The sequence below is a fragment of the Phacochoerus africanus genome, chromosome 15, assembly GCF_016906955.1.
Source record: "Phacochoerus africanus isolate WHEZ1 chromosome 15, ROS_Pafr_v1, whole genome shotgun sequence".
In the NCBI taxonomy this organism is placed as follows: Eukaryota; Metazoa; Chordata; class Mammalia; order Artiodactyla; family Suidae; genus Phacochoerus; species Phacochoerus africanus.
This window is the reverse complement of record NC_062558.1, coordinates 112,411,031-112,422,104: the sequence shown is the minus strand read 5'-3', so window position 1 is coordinate 112,422,104 and position 11,074 is coordinate 112,411,031. Positions and strand designations below refer to the sequence as shown.

The 11,074-nt window shown below is 60.3% G+C and overlaps 1 protein-coding gene across 4 annotated transcripts; it reads right to left on the bottom strand.

Moving 5' to 3' along the window:
• Positions 1 to 108: 108 nt before the first annotated feature.
• On the bottom strand, positions 109 to 9,931 carry LZTS2 (leucine zipper tumor suppressor 2). 4 transcript variants are annotated; one of them, XM_047760061.1, is made up of 5 exons: positions 9,481 to 9,931; positions 3,777 to 4,226; positions 2,494 to 3,156; positions 1,706 to 1,969; positions 109 to 926 (listed from the first exon to the last, which is right to left on the bottom strand). In XM_047760061.1, the coding sequence occupies exons 2-5, from the start codon at positions 4,182 to 4,184 to the stop codon at positions 243 to 245; spliced, it is 2,019 nt and encodes a 672-aa protein (XP_047616017.1). In that variant the 5' UTR covers positions 4,185 to 4,226; positions 9,481 to 9,931; the 3' UTR covers positions 109 to 242. The 4 variants fall into 4 exon arrangements, with proteins under 4 accessions (XP_047616017.1, XP_047616016.1, XP_047616020.1 ...); XM_047760060.1 differs by lacking the exon at positions 9,481 to 9,931 and adding an exon at positions 6,770 to 6,876; XM_047760064.1 differs by lacking the exon at positions 9,481 to 9,931 and adding an exon at positions 6,770 to 6,876 and having other exon boundaries at positions 2,509 to 3,156.
• Between the last annotated feature and the right edge of the window lie 1,143 nt (positions 9,932 to 11,074).

Here is an 11,074-nt window from a genome sequence, read left to right as displayed (position 1 = left end):
GCAGAGTGGCAATGGCAGCAGCTGGGAGTGAAATAGGTCAAGTGAGTGGGAACCTGCGGGGGACAGTGAACACAAGGATCCTCAAGGAGTCTGATCTTGCTCATCTAACTCACAGCACAGCCCCGAGTCCTTGGCAGAGGCCCAGAGACATGGATCCCAGGGGCTGAGTGGCTCTGGGGCCCTCAGACCTGAGGCTACTGCCTCTATTCAGTAGAGCCCCCGCAGAGCTGGATGCCAAGGCCCTAGATTTCGGTGGCGGTGATCTCCTCCAGGCAGATGCAGGGAGCTGGCTCCGCCAGGCCCAGGTCGGCGAGTTCCCGGGCCTCCAGCTCCAGGCTGAGCTGCTGTAGCTCCTGCTCCAGCTGCCTGTTGCGTCGGTACATCTGGATGTAGTTGTGCTGCAGCTGCTTCTGGTAGCGGATCACCTGCTCCTTCTCCGCCTGCCAGGCCAGCCGTTCCCCCTCAAAGCTGTCCCGCTGCTCCTCGCCACGCCGCCGCTCCCGCTGCAGCTCTGCCCGGAGACGCTCCACCTGGGCCCGCAGGCTGCCCCCAACCCCAGCAGCTGCCCGCTGTGCCTTGGCTTCATCGCTCTCTGCCAGGAGGAATGGGTCGGCAGTGGCAGGTGGCACAAGGGGTTCCCGGAGTCCAGCCGCCTCGGTGTCCAACTGTCCCGCTTTCTCTCGCAGCCGCTCAGCCTCCTGGCGGTGCCGCTGCAGCTCTTGGGAACAGGCCTCCAGCTCCAGCTCGCGTGTTCGGGCGGCCTCCTGGAGGCCCCGCGCCCGGCCCTCACTGACCCGCAGCGCTGCCCGGGCCTCCCGCAGCGCCACTCGCAGGGCTACCAGCTCGCTGCCCTTCTGCACCAGCTCTGCCTGAGACTCCTTCAGTTGCTGCTTCAGCAGGGAGATCTCGCCTGACTTCTGGCACACCTTGGGGTGGGAGACAGGAAGGATGACGAGAAGCCTTCTCCTAGGGGGTTAGGTCCTGACACCCTGCTGGGCATTTGGGGAGAGGAGGTTTGATCATGATACCCACTTTTACAATGGAGACACGAAGACAGCTATTAAGTGGCTAAAGTGGAATCCAGACCCAGATCTTTTTCCTTCAAAGCTGGGGTCTTTAAACCATCATGAAGTACCCCAGCCCTGGGGACTGGGTGGTGGCAGGTTTAGCAGGGGTGGGAGCAACTGAGGGCTGGGCCCACAGTTTCAGTTCAGAGGCACTAGCATCTTGGTGAAAAGCAGAGACAGTGGAGCCAGACTGCCTGGGATCAGATCTCAGCTTGGCCACTGAGTAGGTGTGATGTGCGGCTCCCACCTCTCTGGCTCTCACTTTGCTCATCTATAAAATAAGGATTTAACAGCACCCATCTCCCCAGGTTGTTACGAGGATTAAGCTGATACATCTGTGTGACACGCTTAGAGCAGGGCCCATCAGGAGCGAGCACTACATTCTCATTCTTATTATCGGTGGGAAGGCAGTGGACGGGAACGTTACTGGCTACGTGAGCAGAGACCAAACCAATGAAGCCACCTGACGTGGAGGCCTGAGGAGCCCCACACCCAGAAAGGGAGGTCAGAGGGGAGCCTCGTCTCACAAAGGGGAGGAAGAGGGGAGCCTTGGGGTGGCAGGCTGAGGGAGTGTGGCTGGGCCCTTCTGTCCAGGTTTGCCCCAAAGGTCTGCTCCCTGCCCCCTTGGTCCTCCCTACCTCCCACTTGGTCTCCTCGAGCCGTGGTCCAAGCTCTCGCTGCTCCCGCTCGAAGGTAGCGCAGCGTCGCTCCAGCTGCTCGCGTTCCTGCAGCAGCTGTGCAAAGTCATCCTGCAGCTGCCGCTTCTCCTGCTGCAGCTGGAACACCTGAAGCTGCAGGAGCTGCTGGGCCCGCTGTGCCCGCTGCGCCTGGGCCTGGGTGGCACCATCCTCTCGCAGGGCCTCACGCTCGCGCTGCCAGTGCCGCTGCCGTTCCTCATATGCCTGCGGGCGAGAGGGCAGGCCCGGGTCCTGGTGGCTCCCCAAGACTGAGAGCCCTGGCCACCTCGGCTACCCAGGCCCCACTGTCCCGGGCTCAGGGAGGGTGGATTCCATTCAACAGTGATGATAATTGTGATAACAATGGTAGCAACTACTTTAATGAAAAGAGAAACAACAATAGTAAGAACTTACGTGGCACTTCCTGGGTGCCAGGCATTAGTCTAAGTGCTTTACACCCTTTGCCCTATTTAATCCTCATGATAACCCCAAGGCCAGAAATGTTCCCATTTATAGATGAGGAAACTGAGGCTCAGAATGACTAAGTCACTTGCTCAAGTCCAAAGGACAGTAAATGGTGCTGGGTCAACCACCCTACAGGTCAAGCCAGGGAGCTGCGGTGAGGATGGAGTCACGGTGCAACTGCCCAACACCTGCCCCTCAGCACAGACAGAAGCGTTCCTTGTACTCCCAGGACATGCCAGGTGGATGTCTTGCCACGCCACCCCCATCACTGCCACTGACCACACCTGGCACATGGTCACCTCACTCTCGTCCAGACTGTCTCGCAGCTGCTGCAGCTCTGCCTCCCGGTCACGGAGCTTTCCTTCCAGGACACAGTGCAGCAGGGCCTCGTCCGAAGGGGGCGGAGGGGGTGGGGGCGGTGGTGGGGAGCGTTCCCCACAGGAGCTGCTGTCGGGGGAGGCCCGGGGACCGCTACCCAAGAGCCCCCCAGCCACACGGCCCCCCAGGGAGGCTGTGCTCTTGCTGGAGGAAGATCGGCCACTGTCTGAGTGGGAGGGCCCGGCAGGGGCCCCTCGGGCTGACCCAGGCAGTGCCCCCCGCCCAGGGCCATGGGAGGGCAGATGCCCGCCTGGGGAGTTGGTGGCCGGCTCGGCACCCCCGGTGCTGTAAGTGGGGAGGCTGGACAGTGAGTTTCGGCCAGAGTCGGACAGCGTCCCCGATGGGCAGCCGCTGGCCCAGCCACTCAGTGTCAGGGGTTTGTCGGCAGCTGAGGATGAGGAGGAAGAGGAGGAGGAGGCAGGGCCCCCGAACAGCTGTGTTAGGCTGCCTTGGCTCCCCGACAGTCCGGCGGCCCGAGGACCCAGGAAGCTAGGTAGGGATGGCGCCCCTCGAGGTTTGGGCAGCACTGGCTTGAAGGCTGTTGGGCGGATCAGGATTTTCTCCATGTTCTGAAATGAGGTGCCATGTGACACTGGGGATGAGCCACCCAATCTTTCAAAGCCCTTATTACACTCCCTGCCCTCCCATCTGCGGTCCCCAATCCCCACATATTAATAACAATTGCTACCACTGGCTGAGGGCCTCCTGAGTGTCGGGCTTTATCTCACACAATTTAAAAGGTTCCTCTCTAATCATTACAATAGCCATATATATAAGCAAAATATTATCACTCTTCCCATACTACAGATGAGGAAATGGAGGCTCAGCAGAATTATGGGCAGTGCTCAAACAAACAGCTGTCGTGTCATAACAGTATTTCTGAGCAGCTATTGAGTACATATTAAGTGCCAGGCAGTAGGCTAAACAGTTCACACATGTTATTTAATTCTCACAACAATCCTATGAGAGTTGACTTATTACGTCCATTTTACAGATGTGAAACTGGGGCTCAGAAAGGTTAAGCGACGTTCCAGAGGTCATACAACCAAAATGAGGCAGAGCTGACACGAGAACCCAGATCTAGTGAATGTGGAGCCCACGCTCCTTCCTCTAAATAGGCCTCCAAACCTCAGCTTTTCCAAGAGACCCCTGATTCCACCCAGGCCCCAAAGGATGGGCTGGTCCTCACCTTCTCCAGCTTTCCAGAGACAGGGATGAGCTTTGGTGGGGGGCCACGGAGATGGGCATTTCGTGCCCGCTGCTCTCGGGCATCTTCAATGTCACTGCTTGGGCTGGGGGGTGACTCTGTCCGGAAGTCCTCATTGATGTAGGTAAAGTTGGTGCCAGGGACAGCCTTCCTGGGGGGCACAGCTGGGCACAGTGGCTCCTGGGCCTCATAGCCACCCCTCAGCAGCCCATCCTGCTGGCGGAAGAAGGTGGGTCCAGGGGGACCGTGGTGGCGGGGAGGAGCCGGCCCCCCAGGGCAGGGCCGGCCTGAGATGAGGCTGCTCACGCTGCCCATGGCTGGAGCTTGTGGGGCAGTGGCGGCCTCAGGAGCGGGCTCCAGTGGCACCGGCAGCGTCTGCACAATGGCCATGGCGGCAGAGGCTCAGGCCTGGCCAAGGGCCTCCAGGGAAACCTGTGAGCAGGGCAGTGGTATCAGAGTCTCTCCAGTTTGAGCTCCTACCTAAATAAGGCCGAGTCCCTCCTGGTCCTTCGGAGGTCAAACAGCCCGCTGGCATCGGTAAGCAAGCACTGAAACCCCCTAGGGCTACTCCTCTGATCAAGGGATGGAACCTCAATTCACCCTGGGCCCCAGACCACCGCCCAGCCCTGGTCTGAACAGAGCTGAGGACTGAATAGACGGAGCAGGGATGAGGAGGGGATGGGAGGCCTGGTGGTTACACAGGGCCCTTGGTAGCAGAGGCCTGGGCCCCAGCCACAAACAGCATCCCCCACAGAGGTCAGGACTCAAGTGAGGGAGGGCGCCCTCTCTACCAGCTCCTAGCACAGGCCCCTGGTCTCTTGGGGCAGGTGGCCTCATTAGAGGTGGACAACCTCTCAGGGGTACAGTCGGCAACTCAGATGGTAATTAGGGTACAAAAAGCCAAGGCCAGGCAGAGCCCAGCCTCCCCCAGCTAGGCCTCAGCTTCTCCCAGACAGAGAGGCGGGAAGGGTGGAGCTGGCCAAACGAGAACCCAGAGCTCTTAGGGAGCCCACAGGTGCCCTCTGGGGTCTCCTGCCTCCCAGAGGCGGATGCAGGTTCATGCTTGTTTCCATGACAACTCCCTGCCTTGCCACACCCAATCAGTGGGGCCTACAGAAGCCCACGCAGGCCCATTGCCAACCTCTATGAAACCCTCCGGCTTCAGACATTCCCCGGGTAATCCTGAGATAAGAGAGAAGCCCTACCATCACCTCTGGCAGCTGCTCCAAGTTCTCACTTCCCTGGAGTCCAGGGAAGAGGGCTCCACCTCCCCAGCCCCTGCTCCTTCCTGGAAGAGGACAGCAAGTCTCCACCCGGAACTCCCTCCCTAGTCCGGAGGCTGAACACCAGGACTCAGGCATCTGCTGAAGTCATCATGCAGAGCAGGGGCCAAGATGTGGACAGAGAATTGCGTAGGAGTAGGAGTGTGTGCATTTACTTATTTGTGCGTGTGAAACTGTGCACAAGAGCATGAAAACGAGCACTGTATGTGAAAACATGAGTGAGTGTGTGTGAGTACACATATATGTTTGGACAGATGCAACGGTACATTCAGGCACACGTGAGTATCTATGTGCACTCATATGTGCAGATCTTAAAAGAATGTTTGCATAAATAATGTATCTCTCTCAGAAAGTACATGAAAGTTACAAATGCATACATAATAAGTGAATTTGTGGTACATGAGTGTGACTATGAGAGAAGATGTTTGGAGAGATGTCCATTCATATATACATGAGTATGTGTACCTGAGGGTGCACAAGTGTGTACAGAGTGTGCGTACAGAGCAATGTGTGTGCATGGGAGCATGAGAGAGAGAGAGAGAGAGAGAGAGAGAGAGCGAGCGCGCACGCCTGGGTGGCATGCAGGGCCAAATGGGTGAGTGGGAGCCTGGTTTTTGTCACTTGTGTAGGGAGTGTAGGGAGAGGAGAGACGTTATCCTTTGCTTGATCTGCTCTCCTTCATTCCTGCTTGTGTTCCATTAAGGTCCCCCCCCCACCGCCCCCCGCAACCTCCCCACTAAAGTCAAAAGCCCTAGAGAACTGGGGAGGTGTCCTGACTGAGGAGGAGGAGCTGGGAGCTAGGAACTGGGGTGGGGGTGACTGGTGTCCAGGGAGCAGGGGTAGGGGCTGAGTCCACCCCACAAGTGCCAGCCCTGAGCAAAGTCGGTGGAACACGCCCTCTGCGCTCCCCCAGGCCACTCCAGGGCATGGAGACAACAGCGGGGAAGGGGCTTCTTAGGGGGCTATGAGGGGACTGGCACCTCTGCGTTTCCCTACTTTTCAGTGAGCACAGAAAAAGTGGAAACTGAGGGGAGGAGACAGAGACTCCGAAGACAGGAGACAAAGACTGAAAGCGGCCCCAGGGTCAGGCGGATCCAGTGAGCCAGGGGCCCCTCAACCAGAAGAGACATCAGTCTGGGCCCTGAGATCCAGACACCCAGCGAGCCAGCGCCAGGCGTCTGGAAAGCCAGGCCCAGCCAGCCAGGCTCCCGCTCTTGGAGCCCGAGAGAGAAGGAGGGGCAAGTGGAGGCTCCATTTTGAGAAATGCGTTTGTGGCTGTGGGAAGAAAACCCCTCGCTCTCCGCAACATCCTTGAAAAACCGGGACAGCACACGCTCCCCAGCTCAGCGGGCTGGGGGCGGCTGAGGGCTGGGTCCAGCTGGGGCCCGAGGGAGGTCTGGCCAAGGTCCGAGATCCCACAGACCTGTTTTGGGGGCAGAAGAGTTGGGGAAAGTCTCCCCCTCACCAAACTCCAAGGACCATCCAGCGGGATCAAGTCTGGGATCACGAGTTCCCATTCCGAGAGACAGGAAGCCGGGAGCCCCCCCACCCATCCCCCGGAGTCCACCCCCCCACCGTCCCCCACCGCTTCCATAAAGTGGGGGCAGCTGTGGAATGCCGCCTCCCCACGGGACCTCCGCCGAGAAGTTGGGGGCGCCCCCAGGCCGCCTCCCAGCCCCGGCGTCCCCTCACCTCCGCCGCGCTGCTCCATGCTCAGCCCCGGGCCGCCCCCAGCGCTCCACAGGCGCGCCGCCTGCCTTCAGCCCGCGCGCCCCACTTGGAGCGGCCCGGCCCGGCCCGGCCCCGCCTCCGCAGCGCCCCCGGCCCGGCCCGGCCCGGCCTGGCCCGGCCCCCGCCCGGCTCGAATGGGCGGTGCAACGCTGGGGAGGGTCTGGGGGCGACCCCGCCCCCGGGGCGCGGACACGCGCAGGCACCCCGCGTCACGCGTGTCCGGCGGGCCACACGCAGGAGCTGCGCGGCGGGACTCAGGCTCCCTCCTTCCGAGGGCCAGTGTCTGGGGTCTCGGTCGGCTCAGGATTAGGCGGCGGCGGCGGCAGGTCACCCTCTACCCCTACCCGGGCCCCGGGGCCAGCGGCAGCTGGTCATTGTTCAAGCACAAAGGGCCAGGCGCCGAGGCGGCCGCCCTTCCCCCTTCTCTCGTCTCGTCGATGCCTCTTCCCCCAGACACACTCTCCAGCTTCGGAGTCCAGAGGGGGCGGCGGAGGGTCAATTGCCCCCGATTCTGGGCCCTGCGCCCCAGCACAAGTCGGGGGCCAAGGCTTGGTGGGTGTGTGCCCCACCCGCAGCCGGTTGGAGGAGGCACGCTTGGATTTGTGGAGGTGGCGCCACCTGGCGGCCCATTCGGAGAACACACTCAGTCACCGCCAACCTTGAGGGACCTTACCCTAGAAAGCCTAGGCCTTTCCCCAGCGCGGCTCAGTGCTCCCCAGCCTTCCCTCAGAGTCATTTCCTAAGAGAGAGGCCACTGATCGGAGAGAGGCAGCCCCTGGGCCCAACAGTCACTGAGGTGAGCCCATCCAAGCCTACAGGCCAAACCTACACAGCCGCGTAGCACACAACATCCCACTGTCTTCTCAGGGTCACGGATATTCTCAGCTCGGCAAACAACACAGTCTTAACACCCACACGACCTTTCCCACAGTCTCACACAGCCACAATCATACAGTCTTTTTCATCACGAGGTTCCATGTCTCTTCTTCTCATAATCTTTCAGGCCAACACACAGAGACACATTCGTGTCACATGCCTAGTTGTACACAGGCTTTCACAGCTCGAAGTCCTTCGCACCCAGTCACAATCTTAAATACACTTAGTCTCCTAAGCATTTTTCACACACTGACAGTCTTATTCACAGTCAAAAGACCACTTCTTACATGTACACAACGTATTTCACAAACATTTTATCACACAGACTTTCCCGTAGGGTCTCTGTGACCCAGTCAGGTCAGCTGATGCCCACACGGCTGGACAAGGACAGCCTCCAGGCCCCTAACTCCGCCCCATCCAGGGCCAAGGCCTGCCACAGCTCCTCTACCCCAGGAAGGAGCATCTCCCCCCCTTCCAGGCCACAGCCCTGGCAGGCTCTCAGCTCTATTTTTAGCTCTATGGAAAGGATTGTTTTTCTTTCTTTTTCCCTGGAAAGGGAAACATAGCTCAGCCACCCGCAGGCTCACCCTAGACCCTCTGCTCACAAGAGCAGACTGAGTCCCACTCCGGTAGAGAACCCCCCCCCTCTTCTGGCCTTGCCCTGATCCCAGCCTCCTGGGGCACTAGGAGCCGCCTCCCCTTTCTGGCAGCCAGCCCAGAAGCTCAGGCAGCAGCTGGGCTCAGCGTGCGTGTAGGGGTGGGGGGTGGGGTGAGGAAGGAGGCCGAGGGCCGATGCCCACTCTTTCATGCCCTGGGGGGAGGGGGCTGTCTTCCCTTCTAGGGGAGGGAGACAGGCCCTCTCTGGTGTTGAGGAGAGGTGCACGCTCCTGCATTCTCTGGGGAAGGGGGACTCCCACTCTTGCATGCGTGGGCTTTCTGTTCCTACATTGCAAGGAGGAGCTCCTAGCTCTGCAGGGAGGGGTGGTAGTAGGAAGGGCACCCACAGGCGCTGCCGTAGCTGCTCCCTTGGCTGCTATACGCTGCCATCCAGAATATCGCCCCCACGCCCCCAGTATCTTCAGGGATGGGGCACCATGTTGGGGAGAAGGAAGGGCGAAGAGCCCAGGTAACCCCAGGCCAGCCCAACAGCCTCCTGTTCTCCTTCGCTAACCCGACTCCAGGGGGCGTTGTGTTCTCCTTCCGGGGGAGGTGGAGAATGGAATACAGCCCGGCCAGGTACCTGGCAAGACCGTCCTGCACCGGGGCGGGCGGTTCCCGCCCTGAGGCCCGGGTGGGGGGAGCACAGCCCACAGGTCTGCGCTGCGATCACGTGCTCGGCTCCTGTTTACGTCTTAGTCTTCACCTGCGGGCTGCCGGAAAGCAGGAACCTCCGGAGTTGTCCCACCCGGCCCGCCCCCGTCGGCGGTCCCTGGGTCTTTCCTCCCACCCCTGTCAAGTACGCGGCAGCAGCGCGCCTTGCCCGCTGGGGGTCCCGCGGGCCAGTGGCGTTGTTCCAGGGACGGCAGGCACAGCTCACTGGGCGCGTCCTCTTCAGGGTGCACGTGTGTTCGTCTGTCTCAGGTGCGCGCGTGGGTCTGTGTGTACGCGTGTTTGGACCCGTGAGTGTGAGGTTCCGTGTAGGTTCCCTGTTCACACTCTTCGCTTGTGCCCCCTGCACTGGGGACTCCCCTCCTCACTCCAACCCCCAACCTTCCAAGACCGGTAAAGTTCGCTCCGGAGCGGGGCTGTGCAGGAGCTAGAGTTCCGACACCTCCGCGGCCCCACCACGCACTCACCTAGGGCCACCTGCGCCGCCGCTCCAGCTCCCCGCCCGGCTCCTGCTCCAGCGCCAGCACCTCCTCGCCGCAGATCGGCCGGCTCCCAAGCCCGCTCCGGGCTGCGGACTCCCAGCGCCCGTCCGGCCGGGCCTGGAGGAGCGGGGCGGGGCGGCTGAGGCCGCGCCCCCGACCCCGACAGGGGAGTGATCTGCGCAGCACCCCCTCAACAACCGACCCAGTGCCCAGCCCAGATGTGGCTCGATGGTGGCCCAGGACTGCTCCTCTGGCCTCTGACTTCACACCTTACAGGATTTGTCTTTCAGCTCGGGGAAGGGGCCAGTGGCACGTGACAGCTAAGCTGGCTGGCTGTCCTAACCAAGTCGGCTGTAGGGCTTTACAGCCACCTTCCTCAGCTCTTTAGGGAGCCCATCCTGGTCCATGCTCAGCCCAGTCCCCAGACGGGGAAAACCCCTGGGAAGCAGACAAAGAAGGCTCGGGTTTCACCAAAACAGACCCCGCCTTCCTCACACACACACACCTCGGCGTTGGGGCTGCCCTTGAGGACCAGCACCTCCCCCTCCCCGAGTAGGTGTCGGCCCAGGTGAGCCGGCCTGCCGGTTTGGGCCCCCACAGAGTATGGCCAAGCTTCTCCTAGACTCGTAAAAGTTCCACCCACAGGCACAAACAGGAAGTTGACCTGTACTGCAGGGAGGAACCAAGGGCTCCCTCCCTCCATGGCACCCAAAGTGGCCTTTGTGAGGGCAGACTGTGCTGTCTACAGGTATCTGGGCTGTATTTGCAGCCTGAGCCCTGGGCAGCCGGAGTCTTGTGAGTTTAGTCCCTTCTCAAATGCAAGATGGAGAACCAAAGCTGCCCCCACACAGTTAAGTGTGACAATGAGTCTGAAGACAGCAAAGACAGCGCTGCAGATCCAGGGACACTGTTCTGTCAGGCTCTTCCTCAACTCTCAGGAAGGTTCTAAATGTCCAACTGGGCACATGGAATGCTGGTTCTAGCCCAGGTGATTTGCCTCAATCCACTTTGGCTGAGTACAGGGACAGGGAGTCCCAGGGACCTTACCCAGGAACTAGGGATTACCTGCCACTTTCTAGGCTGCAGGTACTCCGGAACATACTTTGGGCTAATTCTGATGCGAGGAGCTTAAGACAGGTGTGGAATGGAATGTGCTTGTGTACGGGGTGGGGCTGGGGGAGAATTAGCTTCCCCTCCCCCGTGCTGGTTTGCGCTGTGTGGTGGTGTCTGCTAGGAGGGTGGGGCAAGCCGGGCAAGTGTGTATCTATTCCTCTATCGCCAGTTCACACAGACACCTCGCAAAAGTCCCCTAATGGAAACTCCTAAAGTATTTCCTGAGAACACACCAGGCATTCTAAGGAGACCAGACCAACACCTTTCTAGGTAGCATTGATCTGGTGGGGTGCGTCTGGAAGGCATGGCTGATGTTCAGTGTTGTAGCCCCTGGATGAGGCCTAGACCAGCCAGCGGCTGGGAATGATTACTGTGGGATTAGGAGGGCTGGCTCCAGCCAGTCTGGGAGAGACCCCCAAGAAGGGAGGCCCTGGAGGATCTCCCCCCTCCCCCCCAGGGAATGGCT